We start from the raw sequence: 22,093 nt of genomic DNA on the forward strand, positions 1-22,093 counted from the left end.
CCCCACAGCCCGGGGCTGGCATCCCTGCTCTCAGTCCTGAAGCCTGGGCTGTGTCCTCCGTCTCCACGGGGCTGGTGAGGGGCCGGGCCGGACACTGGGACCCGCCCTCCCATCACTGGGCACCAGCCCTTCCTCATTTTGCTGCTGATTCTAGCCCCAAACAAAACAGGTTGAGCCCTTTTCCTCCCTCTAGCAGTCTCTGGCTTACAGCTGCCTTCTGAGGCACTGCAGACGGCGCCGGCCTGGAAGGGGGGCCCTGGGCCAGCGCTGCCAGGACGGGGACGGTGCGCCTGCCTCCTGGCCCTCGTTCAGCCCTGTCTGTGGCAGGAGAGGGAGCTTTGCCGTGGCAGTCGGCTGAGGAAGATGCCCCAGCTTCAGTTCAAAGATGCCTTTTGGGTGAGTGAAGACGGCTGCCGGTTTGAGCCAGTGGTGTTGGCCCCGGGGAGGCCAGTCCGACCGAAGTTTCCCCGGGGGTGGTGGGTGGGGATGCGGCTCCAAGAGGGGGATTTCTCATAAAAATAGTGGTTGATTTTTGGTCTTTATCATCGTGGAGGTGACTTGGGCTGCTTCTGAGTCAGAAGACGAAGGGGATCCTCAGTCTGGGGTACTGATTTCTCTGCAAACTTCAACACAGTGAGTGGGGGATAGTCTGTGCTCCCAGGGCTGGTTTTTCCCCTGAGTGACCCTCTCCCCACAGCAGGAAATTTTTAGGAGTGTCTGATATATGGGTGGGAGCTCGAGGAGGTCTTGTGAGGCGAAGGAGGGAGGGGGTCAGGTTTGGGGACCAGAAAAACTTGACTTTGGATGTTGGCTGTGCTACTTAGAGGCTGGACAAGTCATTTAACCTCTCGGGGTTCCATTTTCCCGCATCTATATAGTAGAGAGAGATATTAATAAATGCACCAACTGGATGGGAGGGTTAAAACAAGGTGAGGTAACAAACTCCCCCGCACCTTGCTGGAGCGCCAAATGGGAATTCTCTTCCCCTCACCCAACCCCTCTTCCTTGCAGACCTCAGGGGTCCTTTGAAGAGGCGACAGGGCTGGGCAATTCCTTGCTGACTTTCTTAAATCCAGTGCACATGTAAATCAAGCCTTTTCCTAGTGAAATTCCAGCACCCAGCTGGCTCGTGGGGGTGAAATGCTTGGCCCAGGCCACACAGCCTGCAAGCCCAGTTTGGACCCCAGATCCCTTCAGCTTTTTTCCAGCTGTCTCTCAACCTCTCCCTCTGCTCCCCAAGCTCTGGCTGTTCCCAGTGGCTCACAGGAAAAAGCTGAGACCTCTCTGGTTACTGCTGGGGAATGTGGCTGTCCTGAGGGATCCCCTCCAGCCCTGCAGAGGACACCTGGCTCTTTGCTCACTTCACACGGCCTCAGTCAACAGCCTGGCCTCCCTGGGCTCTTTCCTGGGGCCTCCGGCCAGGAGACGAAAGCTAACAAGCCAGGTCTTCCTTGCCTTCCAGGCCACGCTCTGCTTGGGGCCCGTGGCCAGCGTGTGAGTGGCCTGCTTCCCGCCGGCACTGACTGCACAGTGGGCAGAGGGATGCCTCTCTGGGCCTCCGTTTCCCCATATCTACAAAGAGGGGCTGGGACCAGCCCAGAGAAGCCAAGGGAGGCAGACCTGGCTCGGCCCATTCCAAGCACCAGGCTGGAAAATGGGGCCCGTGCAAGGGGCAAGGGGCGAGGGGCTGCAGGGGTGGGGTGACAGGCCGGACAGCGGGTCACTACATCACTGCTCTGACTTGGAGTGCAAAGTCTGGGGAAAGGACAGGGCCTGAAAATCCAGGTGCTTAGTCGCCCAAGGCAGGCCAGGACATCTTGACTATATTTTAGCTCCAGGACATCTGTCCCAGCCCAGAGCCCCTGGGTCCACCTTCCCTAGGACAGAGCTGGGCCAAGGAATAGCCTTAAGGCAGGATCTGGGCAGCGGGGGATGGTACATGAGAGAGAGCAGGGTATGGTGGCAGCAGCCGACCTGTGGCAGCTTCCTGAGCGGTATCCCGCCCACGCTCTGTGCTCTCCCCACCTCTGAGCTGCTGCGGGGTTCACGGCCTACAGGTGCCCCCTCTCCGCCACTGCTCGCTCCCTGGGCCTGGGGTGAGGGTGCAGCTTCCCTAGGGAAGGCTGGAGCAGAACGGGAGAAGTGGCCAGTGGGAGCCTCTCACACTGAGCCTGGGCAGATGCCCCAGAAGGTCGGTGGCAGCACCACTGAATTCTAACACCTCTCACGGGAGCTCAGCCCCACCCAGCCCACGAGGACAGCTAACAGTTACTGAGCATTAAAGATGTACCAGCCGCCCGTTCTCAGGACTCTGTATCTGTTCACCCATTTAAACCAAGGAGGTAGATGCTATTGTTATCCCTATTATCCACAAGAGAAGGCTGAGGCACAGAGAGCCTAAGTCATTTGCCCAAGGTCATGTAGCTGGGATGAAACCGGACGGGTTGGCCCCAGTGTGTGGACTCTCACCCAGGTGCTTCATTGCTCTTCTAGCAACAGGGCCCATCACTGGATCTTTGGGCCACGTTGGTGGAGGAGGGAGAAAAACTGTCCTTCTCACCTCCCAGAGAAGTAAGATCAGATGAGGTCCATAGAAGTCTTTTAAAGCCCAATTTACAGACAAATCTGTTAAATGGAAAAGACTTAATGATCTAACTGCCATGGGGGTGTTAGGGACAGGGGCCTGCCTGCCCCTCCCCCTGGCTTTCCCCCACCCCAGTCCAAGGCGCACCAGCTCCATTGTGAGGAGGGAAACAGAAGTGTTTTCTGAGGAGCTAAGAGCTTGCATTGAAGCTTATACACTTTACTCATACGAGATGCCCTATAGTGGTTAGGGCCCATGAACTCTGATTTTACCCACAGTTATAACAAGCTTGGTCGTGTGGTCTTTTAACCTATAGATACAGCAAATAGTAGGGATCTACATTTGGTTAAATACTGGTGGGCCTGAACTGTTAGAGACGGTTTCACAGATAGCTGGTAGCCTGATAGCAAGAGGAGACAAAGAAATTATAAAAAGCAGACACAGTGGTTCAGAAGTGGTGGGAACATTCAGCATGGGAACAGCCCAGTCCCGTCCCTCAGTGCGCCGATATTTGCAACTTTTGCCAGTGTGGCCACACGGTATTTATTTATAGCCTGCGTTTATCTTCAGCAGAACGTTCAGAGGCAGGCCGCTGTGGGAGTGCGGCAGGGGCGGGCCTAGCCACAGGGGGAGGGAAGGGATCGTTTGATGTCTGTTATACACGCACAGTGATAAAGAACATCACGGCTTTGCAGGAAGTTTGCGGCTGACCCTCAGAGCAGGGGCTGTTGGTGAGACAAGGCCGAGGATGAGAATACCAGGTGCTCGAGCTGAGGGGGACTTAGAGCTCATGTAACCTGACTCAGCACCGAGCGGCACAGAAGCCCCCAGAATGCGGGGATACCACCCCCCCTTCCCCAGTACACACAGCTTTCCTTGCCAAACTGTACTGCAAGAAACACCTGTCTGCCTCCTCAGTATGAGGCTGGCGAGTGGGGTATGTGTTCAGTCAATGTTTATAGAATAAGTGAATGAACAGTAAATGCATCCACGGTACTCATGCCTTCCTGAACCTATCTTCTCCTTCATTTTACTTTAGTTACATTCTGCAAATGTTTGTTGAGAAGGGTTCACTACCAGGCAGCCTAAGCTGGGCCTCCCACCCCCACGTCCAATCAGGTGAATGAGACTGTCTTGCCCTCAAGGAGGCCAGAATCCGGTGCTGGAGACTGAGCCTGTCTGATAACACGGCCAGGCACGGGGCATACCCAGAGGGGTGCTCCGAGCTGCGCTTTCCCCTCCTACCCCCTCATTGCCTCCCACCTATATGTCCAACCGCCTTTGCAAAGAAGTCACTGGATATTGCTTCAAGAGGGAAAATCTAGGTCTGGACCAGGTTTTATTAAGATCCGCATCCTGTCCCACTTGGGGTTGTTAAAAGGAAAAGTAAGGGCCGCGTATACTACCTCTCACTCCCTGCCCTTCCCTCCCTGCCGCCCCGGCTTTGGGCAGGAACCATCAATGGGGACAGAGAGAACAGGCCTGAACTTTTCCCTCTGACTTGAGGTCACATCTCTCCCCTTTGAGGCTGGGCTCCAGCTTCATCTGGAAACCTCTGTGCCAAGCTGGGAGGAGCTGAGCTCCTCAACAGAGGACAGAAGGAGGTACCACATCCTTGGGTGGGGGAATGACTCACCCAGGATGCACCGGGTGAGGGTGGGGAGAGGGGACTCAGGACCCGTGTGTCTGATCAGCTACTGTTGCCTCTTCTCCTTCCCAGTTCTGAGACTCTGAGGTTCCCCACAGAGGAGGAGACTGAGGTGGGGAAGACCCTCTTTTCAGCATAATTCTGTTTTGAATGTATGTGGGCCTGGGTATGATTTCCTCATCTTCAAAACACCATTGTTAATGACTGCATGGTCCTCCAGCTTGTGGATTTGGTGGACATGCTGTGATTTATTTACCCAATCCCCTATTGTTGGACATTTAGGTTACTACCGATTATTTAGTATTCTGGACAGTGATGTACTGGGTAGATCTTTGTGTATCAAGGTTTTGCACTTGAGGACTACGACTTTGGGTAGCTTCCCAGAAGAGGAGGCATTCCTGGGTGAGAGAGTGGGCCCAGTTCTCTAGCATTTGGCACTAGCAGTCACTTTGGGACCCTTCATAGTCCTCTGGCTGGGCAGGAGACTTTTCATCCAGGAAAGAGGGACCAGAGGGACCTGGAAGGGGCTGGGAGGACTGGGCCTGGAGGGGCTCTGCTGGGAACCTAAGCCCACTCAGGCTTTGTGGGTGGACTTGCAGCAGGGCAGGGCCCTGTGGCCTTGAAGGCTGAGGGGGCCAGTGGCTGAGGAGTGGGGTCCTCCCGAGAAACAGGGGATTGTAGAGGCAGGAGGTGGGAGAGGGAGGCCCCTGGCTGTCCTTCCTTTGCCGCCACCTACTGCCTTCCCAATGTCTCCCTGGCCATGGCTGTCAGAAGGGGTGAGGATGGACTCTCTTTCTGTGCTGGTTGCAAAGCTCTTCAAGGCATGGTGTTCTGTGTAAAAAGCATAGAGCCAAGCAGTGTGTCTTGCATGCGACCTGTTGTGAAAAGTGGGGGAAATAAGCATTTATGTCGGCACAGGCTTGTATTAACAGCGAGAGTCTCTAGAAAGACACACAGAGAACTAATTAAATTGATAACCTTGGGGGGAGTCAGAGAAAAGCGATTGATGGGTTACAGGGCTGGGTGGCAGTGAGCGTTGTCACTATGTATCTTTTTATAGTTTTTAATTTTTGAACATGCAAATGTATAACCTATTGAAAAATTAAATTACACAACTAAAAATGAAAAAGAGAATGTTTATTTCCTGTTCTGTGAAGATTTTTTTCTCTGAGTCCCAGCTACTTAAATCATCCCCAGAGGAGTGACAACAGTGCCTGTTTGTTCAGTGCCTGTTAGGCGCCAAGCACTGCGACAGTCATTCCATGCATGTCCCCAAACCCACCCTGCAGGGAAAGACTTGCCAAAGTCCTCCTGTCTGCAGAATGGAGGCATGGGCAGGTCAAGGGCCTAGTTCATGGTCATATGTCCAGGACAAAGCAGGGGCACCCACCTAGCTCTGTCGGACCCCGTCCAGTTCTGCCCCTGACTCCAAGGAGATTGACCAGTTCTTGGTTCAATGATAACTCCTGTTGGATATAAGGGCGGCTCCCTATAGGTTAACACTGGTTTCCATGGTTTTGGAAGTAATGTGATTTTTCTCTCCATAATTTTCTGCAAGTGATCACGGATTACGTATTTCATTAAAAGGAAAATATTTAAAAACACAACTAAGCAATTCCTGTTTTCAAGGCCAAGATGGTGTTTTTAGGCGACATTTGTAGCTCGATAGCATGAACTCTTCCACGTACCCTGTGCAGACTCTGTGGCGCGTGTGCCCGCTGGGACCTGAGAACTTGGTTCCTCAGCGCCCACTCCACAGGACACGGTTGGCCGTATAATGGCAATAGGTGACTGCAGAGGTCTGTGGTTGTGTTTGCCCTGCTGTTGCGATGCCTGCAGATGCTCTCCTGTAGGATTTCCTGGAGGCGGTGTCCTGGGCCAAGAACATAACCCACACCTTTGATTTTATTATTGGTGGAAAACAAGATCTGCTTCTCCAGACCCTCTTTTTGATCCAATTCCCAGGAACTCATGGACTTTTCCTAGCTGCTCCTGGCACCTCCCCCCAGCCGGGGTTGCCAGCTCCTGGGATGGAAGGGAGGGCCTTGCTTGGGTTTGGAAGGGTTGGTGAGGATTTGGGAGGTGGGAGGAGGGCAGAGGGTGCTCCAGGTGGAAGGAATGGTGCAGGCAAAGGTGTGGAAGGGGGAGAGGGCACAGTGGGTTTGCAAGATGGTTTTCTGGCCCAGAGGACTGTGCAGGGTGACTGGTAGGAAGGGAAGGCCCTTGCCGGCTTGTGAAAGGTCTTGACCAACCTTGAGTGAAGGCAAAGATGCTTTCTTCCTTTTTGCACCCTCTGCAAGGATGGATGTTTCCACTCATGCAGAGGCTGGGAGGCTGCAGGCTGTGGGTAGGATGCCCGCCCACCTCGCCTAGAGCCTGGCTGACGCTGCAAACCACACGATAGAGGGAACTTGTGGAAACTGAAACTGCCTCACGTCCAGCTAGAGAGAGTGGTACCCTGTGCCCTGGGGGCTGCCCATGCTAGGGCTCCCTGCTGTGCTAGCTCCGGAAGGTCCCTCCTTCATGGGCTCAGTCACTCCCTGTCTTCCAGTCTCAGAATGGGGAATAGGCCTCTGTGAAGCTTCCACCCTCACTCGCTGAGGGGAACCTGGAGAATCCTTTCCCCTCTCTGAACTTCAGTTACCTCATCTGTAGGATGTCAGAGTGATTCTCACCTAAGATAAAGGCTTTGAAGATGGAGAGGCTCAGGGGTCCACATTCTTCTGCTCAGCATCAGGAGTTAGCAGACCAGTAACAGATCCCAAGGGATCCCCACTTATAATTGGATAGGCACCTACAGGGTGAGCCTCATATGTGGATCCTCCCAGTCTCAGGATGCCTCCCCAACTCTGTTCACCATTGCATATTAAATTCCACCATTAGAGAGTCATTCCTATGGCTTCAGGTGACAAGATGCAATAGCCCCATGAGGTTGGTATTCTTATTCCTGCTTTATAGAGAAGACTGAGGCTTATAGAGGCGATGTGGGCCTGGGGATACCACCCCGTTGGACTTTGGGGCTGCTGGGTTAGGCCTGACTGCTACCTTCCCAGGCCAGTTCAGAAAGCCCTTGGCGTCAGTGAGAGTGTGCGGTGGTTTGCCGAGACCTGGTACCCTGAGCAATGAGTGACAGAGGAGGCGGGTGAGTGACATCCCCTTCTGCTGGTGTTGACAGGCCACCCACTATTGGGCAACAGGAAGTGTCTGCTGGTGCTCCAGAGACTAGCAGCCTGGGTGGGGATGGGGCAGCCAGATGGGATCAGGGCTTCCCAACTGCAGAAATGGAAAAGCGGAAGCTGAGCTATACTGGAGAGGAAAAGGGGGTGATGGGCTGAGTCAGGAGAACGCTTGACCTCTTCAAGGGACAGGGAGGCCTGTGTGGCTGGGGCAGAGTGACAGAGGTAGAGAGTAGTTGGAGATAAGATCAGAAATGTGACAGGGATCAAAAATACCAATGCCCAGGCACTGCCCCAGGTCAATTGCATGCAAATTTCGGGGTGGAGGAGCAGTATTTTTCAAAGTTCTCCAGTTTCCAAAGCGCAGCCAAGGCTGAGAACCATTGGTGTAGATAACTGTGGTGTTTCAGATGCATCGCTGTTGCTGACAATGAGCGTATATCTGGCTTTTACCATTTACGTGACCTCATCTGACTCACTTGTGAATGAGTAGAGGGTAGAGGGTTGTTTTTTTTTTAACCTTATAAGCTTATACAATTACTTTTTTTGTGGTCAGTATACGTAATGTAAAATTTACCATCTTAACCATTTTTAAGTGTGCAATTAAGTGTGTTGTTCAGTTTTAAGAGTTAGTTTTTGTATATGGTGTTAGGAGTCCAATTCCATTCTTTTGCATGTGCATATCCAGTTTCTCCAGCACCATTTGTTGAAAAGACTGTCTTTTCCACATTGAATGGTCTTGCCATCCTTGTTGAAAATCAGTTGACCATATATGTGAGTGCTTATTTCTTGCTCTCTGTTCCATTCTATTGGTCTGTATGTCTGTCCTTATGGCAGTACCACACTATATTAATTACTGTAGCTTTGTAGTAAGTTTTGAAATCAGGAATTGTGAGTCTTCCAACTTTGTTCTTTTTTTTTTTCAAAATTATCAGCTATTGAGGTCCTGAGTTGAGGTGTTTTTATTTTTTTATTTTAATTTTTTAAAATATAGTTGATTTACAATGTTGTATTAGTTTCAGGTATACAGCAAAGTGATTCAGTTATACATATTATATATTGATATATTCTTTTTCAGATTCTTTTCCATTATAGGTTATACAAAATATTGAGTGTAGTTCCCTGTGCTATACGGTAGATCCTTGTTGGTTATCTATTTTATATATAGTAATGTATATCTATCTGATAATCCCAAACTCCTAATTTATCCCTTTCCCCCCTTTTCCCCTTTGGTAACCATAAGTTTGCTTTCTATGTCTGCAGATCTATTTCTGTTTTGTAAATAAGTTCATTTGTATCTTTTTTTTTATATTCCACATATAAGCGACACCATATGGTATTTGTCTTTCTCTGTCTGACTTACTTCACTTAGTATGATAATCTCTAGGTCCATCCATGTTGCTGCAAATGGCATTATTTCATTCTTTTTTATGGCTGAATAGTGTTCCATTATATATATGTATCATACCTTCTTTATCCATTCATCTGTCGATGGACATTTAGGTTGCTTCCACATCCTGACTATTGTAAACAGTGCTGCTATGAACATTGGGGTGTGTGTTCTTTTTGAATTACGGTTTTCTCTGAACATATGCCCAGAAGTGGGATTGCTGGGTCATATGGTAACTCTGTTTTTAGTTTTTTAAGGAACCTCCATACTGTTCTCCATAGTGGCTGCACCAATTCACATTCCCACCAACAGTGTAGGAGAGTTCCTTTTTCTCCACACTAGAGATGTTTTTATAGGTGAGGAAACTGAGGTTTGAGCCTTCCTGAGGTTGCCAACCTGGACTGGCCACCAGTCTATGACAAACCCCCTATAACTCTCCCAAACCTGGACATACTTGGAGAGACACCGTCCTTAGAGAGAATCCCCTGGGGATGGTGGGCTCCTCCTTACAGTTGCCCTACCTCTGGCCCCCTGAGAAGGCCCATGACTTCTGAGCTTACTTGAGGCCCCACCAGCTCTCACTCTTCGAGGAGGATTGTCCCACAGGCTGGGGTCACCGACTTCTTCAGTGGATCATGAGACGGCCCTGAGGGAATTGATGTCCACCCTGGCCTGGGCCTGCCTAGACCTGAGGGGTCTTTGAAAACCAGGACTTCTACCCCCAACTGCCCAGATGGCAGCCACTGAAGCAGAAGGGGTCCTCTTCTTTGTCACCTCTTGAATGTTTTCCCTTCATTTGGACCAGCTCTGAGCCCACTCTCCCAGGCCTGGGGCCCCCAGACTGCAGGTGGTAGGAAGGTCCAGGAGGTCAGCTGGGGTCAGTCCATGCAAGCAGGGTTGAGGTGGTAGGCAGGGGACCAACACAGAAGTCTGGATCAGTGTCTCTGGAGCTGTCGTGAATACTAACAGCTTGGGCTGTGGGGGTCTGCACAGCGTAGAGCAGCACCGTAGTAGGTGCTGTGTTGGTGTCTGCAGTTGTTCTCAGTCTGATCCAGAAGAGGATGGAAATTGACACTGGAACCAAAGGAACAGTGTGGCTAATTCCAGGGCCAGGGGAAGACCAGCAGCTGAGACTAGGTCTTGGGTCAGGGCGGGAGCTGCCATGAGGCTGCTGGAATTTTATTTTAGTCCTCAGATCACCCCCAACCTTAGAGGGACTGCAGATTCATTGAGGGGAGGAGTTTGCATTCCAGGGTCCAAAGGTCTTGGTTTGAGTCCTACCAACGTACGGGTGCAAGTGAGGGGCTGAGTGGGAAAGGTAAGCAGTGAATGGTTCCAGAGAGCACAGGCTTCCCTCAGGCAGCCCCAGCGCCCCAGAACCCTGGAGGTGGCATCTTGCTCCACTTAGAGGTGTATTTTCCCACAGTGCTGCGCTATGCCAGATGCACACTGGCTGTGTTGGGCAGGGTGAAGCAATTTCCCAGTCTCCAACACAGAACCCTTGCTTGGAAGGCACCGTCTTTGTCTCTCACCCTGCCTTTAGAACCTGATGCACTGCTTGGATTCCACTGCATTCACGGTGTGGCCCTGGTGAGTCCCTCCACTCTCTCAGCCTCTGGCTCCTTGTCTGTATTAAATCCATTACTGTGGTTAAAAGATACACGTGGTGAAATGAATGTTAATGGCCTAGGGCAAGAAGCCCCGCATATAGACCCTCGGCAGGTACAGGAGCCCAGGAAGACCCTGGGCTTGGAAGGCGTTGGAGCCAGAGCCCAGGATCAGCTCTGAGGCCCAGAACCTACCAAGGCTGGCAGAGGAGGCTGAGGGACCTAATCCAGGGGCTGTGGGTGTCTGTTCCTGCCTTTGGGGAAAGGTGTGAGGAGTGGGGGTCTCCTGCACCCCAGGGGCCCATCTCTGTCTCTTGAGCAAGTCTCAAGCCCAGAGGAGGCTGTCAGTCCTCACCCTGAAGCAATTCACAGCTACCAAGCAAGACACCCCCCGTCAGCCCAGTGGAGGGCTTGGAGTCCAGTGTGCGTTCCACTATACGGGTGAAAAAATGAAGGCTGAGAGATCGGAAGCAAGCAGTCAGTCGATTGGATTCCAACCAGCTAGGATTCAAACCCAGCTCTCCTTTTTTATTTCCTTTCTTGGTTTACTTTTACTTGATATGTACTAATCACCATGGCCACCATTTTCCAGGAGCTCCTTAAGTTTCAGGGTGCCCTTTGCTGGGCTCCTACATATATTATATCATTTCGTCCTCAGAGTCCCAGGGAAAGTGGACAGTGTGTTCACACTCATTTTACAGAGGAGGGAATCTGTGCACAGGAGCTTAAGTAACTTGCTCAACTCGTGTGCGTGGGACTGGCCAGGACGAGGACGCAGTGCCTGGGGTCTTCCCACACCCCCTACCTGGACTTTCTCTTGTCGAGGTGTTCCCTGTGGGCCATCCTCTGGCAGGTGTAGGAGGTGTGGGAGGGGTGATAATTGCAGAAGGAGACGTGCAGAGACAGCGCCTGGGTCACAGACGCCAGTCCCCAGTCCCTGGCCGGTCACTTACAAGCTGGAGGCCATCCAGCAAGGAGCCCTGTGCAGCCGGCCACGTGCAGGGGATGGTCAGTGCCTGCCCTTGCCGACAGGTCAGAGTCTCCTCCAGGGTTCAGCGTCGGGTGGCTCATTTCCCTTCTGCCCTCCAACCATGTTCCCTACCTGCCCTCAGCCCTGGCCACTGCTGGATCCTACAAGCCCCCCGCCTAATCAACTTGAGTGGGGGGCACTACAGAGGAGCTGTGTGACCTGGGCAAGTCACTCACCTTGCTGAGCCTCCGTTGCTCATCTGTGACATGGGGCAGTAAGGGCACAGTCCTGACATTGCAGGCTTCTCTGGGAATTAGAGGCATGGAGAACACTGGCCTCTACCCATCCACATCCCATCCATCCTGTTCCCTTCCCCTGAATTTGGAACCTGGCCCTGGATCCTCGTTACCTCCAGGGAGGGTCCCACCACTTGGTCTGCCTGACTCAGGGCTCCACCTCAGCTGGCCTCAGGCTACCTCTTCAGATACCTGCTCCAGCCCCTCAGACCCCTCACTGCTGCTTTCTGCTGGACTTGTAGCCACTCACAGCTCTGAGCATCAAGCTTCCGGTCTCCTAAACCCGAGGGGCTCATCCCCACCTCCAGGCCTCTGCCCCAGCTCGTGTTCACTCCCGGCCCCACCTCTTGTGCTAACTACTACACGTTTTGGTTTCATAAAGCAGGAGGGAGAAGTGGGGGATCGAGCTGGGCTTTTAAGAGCAGAGGGGAAGTGAGAAGTACATCACAGAATGGGGGAGGGCAGTGCAGTAGAGGAGGCCCTTCCTGCTTGACACTGGAAGAGGCCTATTTAAAAGAACAAAGTCGGAAGCCACACACGCCCACACAATTGCTGCTTGAGCCTGGACAAGTTACATAACCTCTCTCATCCTCGCATTCTCCCCGGGTCGGTATTACTGAGATAAGAGGCCCCAGGTGTGCACAGTTGGTCCCCTTCTGTTGCTTGTGTTGTTCCCCTGGCCCCCACACCCGGCTCCGTGGGATTCCTGAGAGCTGCTGAACATTCTCAGGGCTCCAACGGGGCCCCCTGAAGGCCGCAGGTAACCATCAGCACCCTGCCTCCAGATTCCCCAAGGTCAAGGGCCTGGATGTCTCAGGGGCCCATCCAGCAGGGCTGCTTGAGTAAAGGGCTGTCTAAGGCCCAGGGGAGGCCTCAGACTGGGGCTCAGTGGAGAGCTAGAGCCCTCTGGAAACTCATTTCTAATCCCAAGCCCCTGTCAGCCCAGCTGAACCCAGAGTAGCTCATCTAACCACACTCAATGTGCTTTTGTTCCTTAAAAGGAAGCTTTCTTGGCTCTCTCCCTTTGCCACCTAGCCTGGGCCATCTTAGAAAAGCTGTAAATCACCCCCCCATTTGTCTGCTTATGAATGGACCCCTCCAGTCTTTGAGTCAGGGGACACCTAGACCCAGAACACCTAGTTCAGCATGTCACCTGAGGCTCGAGTCTTCTCTGCGGAATCCCTAACCTGATTATAGACCGCGGCGATGGGGCATTCTCCATCCATCAGAGCGGCTCACCTGTGTTGCACATTTGGGGCCACTTGGGCTCTTGGAGTTGGCCTCTCTGGGGGCACCAACCACAGACACGCCCTCTGCTCCTGATGGCCCCACAAAGCTCTGCAAATGACCACATTCCCCAATGGCTCCTCAAGGGCTGAGACTAGGGAACTTCTCTTTACCCAACCCTCCTCCTGGGGTACTCTGGGTAAGCAACCGGCTTGCTCACTTAAGTCTCTGATCCATCCATCCATCCATCCATCCATCCATCCATCCATCCATCCATCCATCCAACCAAGCCATACGTGGGTGTCTGGTCCTTTGCTTTTCCTCAGTTTAGCAGCCAATAATGGTGGAGATGCGGGGTACTAGCTGTGAGGCAGTGGAAAGAGCCCAGCTGCTATTCATTGGCTTATCCTTATCTGTACAACAGGGATAATAATACATTGTACCAAGTAGAGGGGACAAGTCTGTCTGGCTTATTTAAAGTGCTGGATAACGAGTCATTGAATTGCAAACAAATGGTCTGGTGTTCTCCATGGGGCAGCTCAGGAGCTGTCATAAACCCACATCAGCTCGAGGGCCTCCATCAGACGCTTCCTCAGCCTTTGTCCAGTGTATTTGCTGAGTGTTGCTGTGCAGACCTGGGCACCAGGACCCAGTAGGCAAACAGACCCACGTTCTGCCTCCAGGGGGCCGCCTTCTCCAGAGTTCAGTGCTTACTACCTCAGGTGTGCTGACAATCCCAGTGGTTGGGTTTCTCAGCCCACAGCAGACAAGCAACAGTGGACTAGTTGTTAATAAACCAGCCATGGTGGGCACCTTGGCCGCAGAGAACTGTTAAACTGCGGTAAAAGGAGAGGGCAAAGCAGCCTGGGCACCGTGAGGCCTGTAACCGTGTTCAAAATCGCAGTCCTTGGCTTCTGGGGCTTCCTTAGATGAAGGGAGTAAGTCCAGTCTCCCTGTTCTGTCTCCTCTTCACTAGTAAAAGGTGATTTTTTTAAAAAAAGAAAGAAAGAAAGAAAAATGTTAGAAAAAATATATAGGGCTACCCTGGTGGTCCAGTGGTTGAGATTCCACGCTTCCACTGCAGGGGGTGCGGGTTCAATTGGGGAAGTTCTGCATGCTGTGCAGAGCAGTCAAAAAAAAAAAAAAATATATATATATATATATAGAGAGAGAGAGAGAGAGAGAGAGCGCCTAGCAACCCAAGAGCACATCAGTTATTAGAAAGGTTTTTGACAAGCATGGCTAGCATTTTACAGAAGGTTTCTGAACTTGGTTAGGGTGCAAGCAGGAAACTTAATGTTTTTCCTTCCACCTTCCAAAGCCACTGGTAGCTCTCCCTTCCTCTACCCTGGGCACGTGTTAGAGCGTTTCTAGTCCTTTTCAGGTCTAACTCCCTCCAGTTCCACCACGTATCAAAATCTCACTCTTGTTCACTTGAAAGTTTCCCAGTCTCCCCACTTGGCCTGTGATTGGAAGCCGACGCCGGGGGACAGAGAACGGGTCCGTCTCTGCACTCGCCGTGTTCTGCCACCTCCACTGCCTGCTGCTTCTGTGTCTCCACAGATGGCGTGGGGCGCGGGCTTGGAAGCTCTAAAGGGGTACTTCAGCCCTTATTTCCCTGGTGCTGCTGTAGCTGGTGCGGCGGGTAGCAAGCGCACACAGGTCAGCTCTTCCTCTCCTGGCTGCCTCGGCGGGCTCCGTCCCCTGCAGCTGTCCGCGTCTGACCCCTCCCAGCTGCTGCTTTCGGGGACTCTTCCCTCACTTACTACCGGCAGCTCTTCCCAGCCACCTTCCCGGCCTCCTCTTGGTTCCCAGGAAACACATGGTGCCAGTTCCCAACTGCTCCCTCCCCAGGCCTCACTCCCCTCAGGCAGCTCCAGTCCACCCCGGACTTCAGACTTCTCTAGGTAAGATGCAGCCATGGTTGCCATGGCTTCCAAAAGCCAGCAGACAGACAGCAGCCTCCCTGCTGGAAGGGCAATTAAAGGTCACTTCCTGTCCCTAAACCTGTTTCACAGTCAGGAGGCCCCAGAGAGGGCAAGGGACTTTACTAAGACTACCCAGCTTCTTCCTGGCAGATCAGACCTGGTACCAAAACCCAGGCCTCTCCCTCTAAGGTTAGAGGTTTAGCTGTCCTCTGAGGGACCTTATATTCTGGAATTCCACGTAAGGGAACATTTGAAAAGGCTTCTGCAGCCTTTTAAATGGACCCTCTGGTGGGGGAGGGTGTGTGGTAGGGAGATAACTTGTTTTTGCCAGCCTGGCACATCTGGGTTCTGTCTGGTGGGGGGGGGTGGGGGGGGGTGAGAGGCAGGCAGGGACAGGGTAGGGCATATGGGGAGCTACCACTTGCTGAACAGCCACTGAACCTGGGGCTTTGCAGAGAGGTGAGGGAATGAGCCGAGATCTGGTCTGGGGGAGCTGGGTTCAAATCCCTGCTGTGCCCTTCAGGGCCCCTGAGCAGATTAGGTAACCTTTCTGGGTTCCATTTTTCTCACCTGTAAAATGGGGGTAATCCCGGCTCAGGGCAACCTCTGACCTTGCTTTTACTATTCTCACCTGTGTACATTATTTCACTGGCTTCTCAGATCAAACCTAGGTGGTGGGAACAATTAGGCTTCTCTTTACAGGGAGGGAAGTAGAGGCTGAGAATGACCAGGACCACAGGGTGGGGTGTGAACCCATATCTGGTCTGCTGAACTCTGTCCAATCTCTCAGGCCAGGCCCGGGCCCCCTCCCTGACTGGGCGGCCAATCTGCCCTGATAGGGCTGTGCCCTAGAGGGTGGGCTGTCAGGGCCAGGAGAGGTTGGCCTCTGCCCTCACTTCCTCCATGAGGAAACCAGGTCCCGAGAAGGGAAGTGGCTTGCTTGGCACCCTGGTCTCTGTGGCCTAGCCCATGCAGCCACCAAGAATTGTATGGGTATAAAAAGGAGGAAGTGGTAGTGTGTACAAAGGCGAGCTCTCTACCCACCCAGTGGGGGCATGGCAGGGCCGGGGTCAGCTGGAGGGCCTGGACAGTGGCTCACAGCCAGAGCCACCCAGAGAAGGGAGCAGGTGGGCTGTCCCTGAGCACAACCCAGCACCCAGGCCTCCCACATGCTGCCTTCAGGCTGAGGTAGGACCATGCTTCCTCCTGCCAGAGTTGTCCTGAGCACCTCCTCCTGCAGCCCCGATCTGATCCCTCTATGGGGAAAAGGAGGTCCAGAATGGCCACACAGTGAGGGTGGCAAGGCCTGGGGTCCCACATCTGGCTTGAGGGAGGTCTCCCAAAAGAGGGGACCGCACCTGCCTGCCACCTGGCACCCTCCCCTGGGGTGGATCGCCCTAGTGCCACATGGTGAGGGCGGGGCCTCCGGCTGCTTGCCGGCTCTCAGCAGCTCATCTGCAGAGCCAGCACGGCCCTTCTCCAGGGCAGCGTTCCTCTGACCCAGCCTGGCACAGAGCTGGCCTCTGTGAATCCATGGTAACTGAATGACAGACCGAAACACAGCTTTGGTTTGAAGCAGAGAGAATTTGGGAAATCATTTTCAAAAGTTTTTTCTTTTTAATCTTTTTTTTTTTTTTTTTTTTTTTTTGCGGTACGTGGGCCTCTCACTGTTGCGGCCTCTCCCGTTGCGGAGCACAGGCTCTGGACGCGCAGGCTCAGGGGCCATGGCTCACGGGCCCAGCCGCTCTGCGGCATGTGGGATCTTCCCGTACCGGGACACGAACCCGTGTCCCCTGCATCGGCAGGCGGACTCTCAACCACTGCGCCACCAGGGAAGCCCCTTTAATCATTTTTTGATGTTTCAAAATGTAAAAGAGCTGCTGGACTGTCTGTTGAATGACTGATGTCAGTATGTGAGTTTGGGGACAAGCTGACCTGGGTTCACATCCCAGATCCTGATCTTTACCAGCTGAGGGACTTGGGCAGTCACTTCCCCTCTTTTCCTCCTTATCACCGTCCTTACCTCCCTGGGTGTGTGGTGTTTTCAATAAGAAAACAGCTGTGATATTCTTGGTATGGTGTGTGGTAAGTGGACTCAATAAATAGCAATTTCACAGAGGGCAAGGCCACAGGCAGGTCTCAGGTGACAGAGGCTGCAGGTAGACAGGAGATGGGAGGCCCTGCCTTCTAGTAGCTTCTGCACTGTGGAAATGGCAGCCTGAGCCTGTCAGCAAGGGCCCTGAAAGGGAGGCCTGGACGCCTAGAGGATGGAGCTGGGTAGGTGCAGGGAGGAAAGGCCAGGATGGGCCCCCTGGAGGAGGTGACTCTGGTGCTGGGCCTTAGACAGTAAGCCTGCAGGACTGATTGATTAACTGATTGAATGATTGGTTAGTTCATTTCCTCAGCAGCTTCCTGAGCCCAGCTGTGCCCAGCTCTGAACCATGAGTCAGAAGCCCTGGAGGAAGAGGCAGTGGTGGGGTGGAGGAGGGGTACAGGCTGGCAGGGAACAGGCCCCAGGGACTCAGGCACTTCCTTGGAACAATCTAGTCACTTGTGACGGTGGCTCACTTGGCCAAAGCCCCTGCCGGCACCAGCGCGCTCTGAGCAGGGGCTGGACCAGACTCTCAAGCCTGGAGTGCTTTGGGGACTTGAGCTCCTGAGGACCCAGTCTGCAGGACCCCTCTGCCTGCCACCTCCTCCAGAATGGCCAATGTAGGTTTGCTTTTGCTTCTCTTTCCACTCTGGGGGTCTCAGGAAGGACAGTGGGGTTTCCCTGGGGAGTGGGAGCTGGGCATGGGGCTAGGAGGGAAGAGCAGAGTGTCCGCTGCAGGGCTGGGTTTGGTCAGCGTCTCCCTGCTCAGGCCCCCCTCCCAGAGGCATCGGGGAGTAACAGCAGGTGCCCTGCAAGTCCAAATCCTTGTCCTGCCTCCGCCAGTAGGACCTCAGGCAGGTCCTTCCCTTCTCTGGGCCTCAGTTTCCCCAAGGACTGAGGGGCACTGGACAAGATGCTTCCCAGTTCTGGTGGTCTATGGAATTTGGCCCTGAATACTGGTGTCCAGCTCAGAGTGACCCTCTTGGGGGGGAGGGCAGATCCATTTTCCTCGCTGGCTGCCACAGGCTTTAGTCCTGGGAGTCCGGAGGGAGGACAGAGGCTGAGGGGCAGGAAGCCGTGGTCTGCTGCCTGGTTAGTAGGCAAGTGGCCCATGAAAGCTACAGAAATGGAAGCCTGGTGCACACTAGCCTGGACATTGTGGTGGACAGGCCTGCAGGAGTTGGGGGTTGACTCCCTCCTGCTGGGGTTCTGAGTAGTCAGCCAAGGCCCAGGCCCGCTGCTTGTCACCCAGTGGGCAGCTGAACCTGGGTCTCAGGAATTTCTAGTGCTGCTTAAGGAGGAGGGTGTGAGCTTGGGATCCTAACCCTCCTACAGGCCTGCAGATTCCATTATTCTGAGTTTGCTGAAGGGGGGCTGGGCCTGGCACGGGGCCATCTGGAGCAGTCTGTGGCATCTCTGCCCTTCTCTACCACATCTGATTCTCCTTAGACTTTGAAGAAAAAACACCCTCTCCTCAAGTACTACCTCCCGCCCCCAGCTTCCTACACCAGCAGCTCAGAACCCACTCCAGGGGTGAGAGTCAGATCAACAGCAGGACGGGTGGCAGAGAGGCAGCTGTGTCCTGTGAATTCTCCAAGATGGCCCTCTCCCCACCATCCTGGCTAAGAGGCGGACCTAGGGGGTGCTGGGTGTCCTGGGCTGCTAGGTGTGTCCTAAGTGTGTGCTAGGACGTGCCCTAGCCCTGACCCTCAAGGCCCACCTCAGCAGATGGGTGCAGGAGCCCGGCGTGGCATCCGGTACACAGTGGATGATCAGGGAACAGCAGTTGCTCTTGTCTCTGCAGAGGCTGTAGAGTGCAGGGGGATGAAGGGCACGGACCCGAATAAGACAGCCTGGGTTCAATGCCACACCTGCTGCTTTCAATCTGTGTCACCCTGGGTACACCTCACCCATCTGTGCCTCAGTTTTCTCACTTGGACCCCTGAGATAAGAGGGTAATTGAGAAGGTGACAGGAGTGAGCAGTGTGGGGCACCCCATAAAGGCTGTCATCACGGAGCCTTGGTGGGGACCCTTCCCATGGCTGTCTTAGATTAGAGTTGCTGTGTCCTGACTATGAGCTCTGATCCACAAGGGGCTCACCTACACCTGGTACCTCCACAGATGGGGGACCTACTGTGTGCCTGTGTGAAGCTGTTACCGACCAGCGTTCTCGGCTTCCTTAATAAATAGAAATTGATCAGAGGCCAGACAAGAAATTCAGGCAAGGTTTTATTGGGGCCCCTGCCGCAGCACCGGGGAGCGAGAACAAACAACACGTTCCCTTGTTTGCCCGCTCGCTCAAGGGGGGAGAACTTGTTCTTTATACTGGGTGAGGGTAGGGGTGTGTCCAGGGGTCGGGCTGGAGGGGTAGCTTAGGTGGTTTGCCCACCCCTTAGCTGGTATTTTGTGCAAGGAGCTTTTGCTCCCCCGGCTCTTCAGAAGTGGCAGTTGAGGTTTTTTTGGTCTTTTGTATCTTTTGGTCCAGAATTTGCCCCAAATGCACATGCACGCCGTTATTTTTAGTCCCATATAATTTCTTTGTATTTTGTAGCTTGAGGAGAGGTGTGTCCAGGTGCCAGCACTGCAGCACTGCAGCAAAGGGGCCCAGGTCCCAGCCTGTCTCAAAGCCAGGTCCTGAGTCCCAAGAGCTCGTTCTTGGATAAGGCAGAGGGGGGGCAGACGGGGAGGCCAGGCTGGAGGAGGTCAGCAGGGTCCTCACCAGGCTGCAGTCTGCATTCCCCTGACCCACGCAGCCCGGCTGCGGCCCTCACACGTCCCTCTGTCCTGTGTTCCAGTGCAGGGACTTCACGGCCCACACAGGCTACGAGGTGCTGCTGCAGCGGCTGCTGGATGGCAGGAAGACCTGCAAGGACGTGGAGGAGCTGCTGAGGCAGAGGTGAGCCCCTCCCCCCAGCCCCTGGGAAGTGGCCGAGCCCCCATCCTGGCTGCGCCCCACCCCACCCCCCGCTGTAAGAAGTCAGGAGCGCGACTCTCCTGTTTGTCCCGACCTGGGCCTCCCCCAAGTGGGCAAATAATCTAGTGTTCCTCCAGATGTTTGGCCAACACTTATTTAGACGAAGGGCTGGAGGCTTATCCTTCTCAAGGAGGAGCCCGCCGGCCAGCTGACCCCCAGAGGCTGAGCGGGTGGACCATCAGGTCCTCCTGCCACCGCCGGCGGAGTCTGAGCCGCGGGCGGCGGAAGTGGAGGAGACGCAGCGTCCATGGGTTGTCATTGCAGGGCCCAGGCAGAGGAACGGTATGGGAAGGACCTGGTGCAGATCGCCCGGAAGGCAGGCGGCCAGACAGAGATCAAGTAAGAGGGCCCCTCCTGCTTCGCCAGGCACTTTCCACAGGGTTTAGGGCCTCCCCGTGTGGGGTGGACTGGGGAGGGCCGGCGAGGGTCTGGATGGCTCCCAGGGCAGGGTGCCTGGAGGGCATCTCTCTTGGGAGTCAGGCATTCTGGGTGAGGTCAGGTTCTGTGTGTGGGAAGAAAGCCAGCAGTCTGAGCACCAAGGAGGCCCTGGGCAGGGGGTGAGGTCATCTGTCCTCAGGTGCCTGCAGCACAGCCTGCACCCTCTGGGCGGCCTCCATCTAAGTCCTGAGAGCCCTGAGGGGAGGTGACAGGACCCCACTGGCTGCCCGAGACCCCGCAGCATCGGCTCAGGCTTCCAGGAGGGACTGTGTAGCCACAGGTGGGGGTGCCAGTTCCTCACCCGTTAGCCCTTGGGACGTTGGTGGGGGGGTCACTGACACTCTGTGCCTCCATTTCCTCATCGGTGAGCAGATGACAGTACAACCTTCCTCAGAGGAATATGTGAGTCCAGGGCTGGCTCAGGCCTGGCTGGGAGGGGAGGTAGCAAGGGCACTTACTGCTGTGAAGCCGCTGGGCCTCTCTGGCCCTGGGGCCTGGGCCTCTGTGTGCGAACTGTCAGGCGGGGACGCAGATGGAGACAGAGTGACGATTTGAGGGCAGCTAAGGAGAACTTTCTAACAGTGGAGTGGAGGGGCTGCCTCGGGACATGTGGACTCTCCTCGCTGCATGAGGACCGAGCCAGGCTGAGGGGCAGACAGGACCCTGGACTCCAAGTCCTGGTAGGGCTCTGATGAGTCCTTCTCCTCCTACCCCAGAGCCGCAAGTCCTCACTCAGCCTGCAGTTGCCATAGCAACCCCTGGCCCCTGCCCCTGCTCCCACAGGGGTCAGGCCTGTGAGCGTCTGACGCTGCCCAAGGAAAGTGGCCCTGGACCCCGTCAGCTGCAAAGCCCAGAACCGGGTCCCCTTGTTTGAGTGTCTGAATAAACAACACGCTCTAAGTCTCCTAAAGACATAGGCAACCCTGGCTGGTCCCTGCTTCCAACCTGGAGTCGGGGAAAACTTAGGGAGGGCTAGAGGAAGGTTGAAGAGTGGTGTGAGCCAGGGGAGTTGAATGCTCAAGGCCCAAGGGTCCTGCGCGGGACCACAGAGTGTGAACGGCAGCTTCAGGAGTATGAATGCAGGAGCCCCAGTCCCCACTTGACCTTTGTGAGCTGTGTGACTGGGAGCAAGTCACTTAACCTCTCTGAATTGGGTTCTCATCTGTCCACTCCGGTGGGCTGTTGAGCAGATAAAGATGGCAGGGCCGAGGTTGAACACCAGTGTAGAGGAGGGCTCAGGACATGGTGAGGAACGAATGGAAGTCTGTGGGGACCTTCTTTGTCTTCCAGGCAGGGGGTGGAATCAAGGGAGCATGACCCAGGGGGAGTCCCTGCCCACCTCCTGCCCTCCCAGGCCTGCTGGAAAAGGAGAACTTTCCCAACAAGAGAGGAGACCTCCTGGGGGAAGTGTTCCAGGCAGGGTCACGGTGGGAGGTCAGGCTGGAGATGGACTGCGTGAAGCACACTCAGGGGGCTGTGAGTCACGGTGGACTTAAAATAAGGAAGGAGAAGCTACCAATGAAGAGAATCAAGTGGGAATGGAGCCAGGTGAGCAGCGGGAAGGGTGGAGAGGTGCACAGAAGTGGCCAGGGCGAGGCTGTGGGCAGCACTGATTCCCTGCGTGGTTACAGGAGGCCGAGTGGGTCAAGGTCTGCCCTGCCCTATATGCTGTGTGACCCTGGGATGGTCACTCCCCCTCTCTGAGCCCTGGGTCCTCAGCTGTGAAAGGGGACAATCACTCCCAAGAGTTGCTCTGGACAGT

At 54.3% G+C, this 22,093-nt stretch overlaps 1 protein-coding gene across 1 annotated transcript in view; it reads left to right on the top strand.

Annotated features, from left to right (window-relative positions):
• Positions 1-225: 225 nt before the first annotated feature.
• PSTPIP1 (proline-serine-threonine phosphatase interacting protein 1) overlaps positions 226-22,093 on the top strand; it is a 39,815-nt gene continuing 17,947 nt past the window's right edge. The window contains exons 1-3 of the mRNA XM_070045051.1: positions 226-396; positions 19,715-19,815; positions 20,158-20,232. Of these exons, the coding sequence (XP_069901152.1) occupies positions 364-396; positions 19,715-19,815; positions 20,158-20,232 (209 nt within the window). The 5' untranslated portion in view covers positions 226-363. The remainder of the gene's footprint in view (positions 397-19,714; positions 19,816-20,157; positions 20,233-22,093) is intronic.

This window comes from Globicephala melas, chromosome 2, assembly GCF_963455315.2.
Source record: "Globicephala melas chromosome 2, mGloMel1.2, whole genome shotgun sequence".
Classification (NCBI taxonomy): domain Eukaryota; kingdom Metazoa; phylum Chordata; class Mammalia; order Artiodactyla; family Delphinidae; genus Globicephala; species Globicephala melas.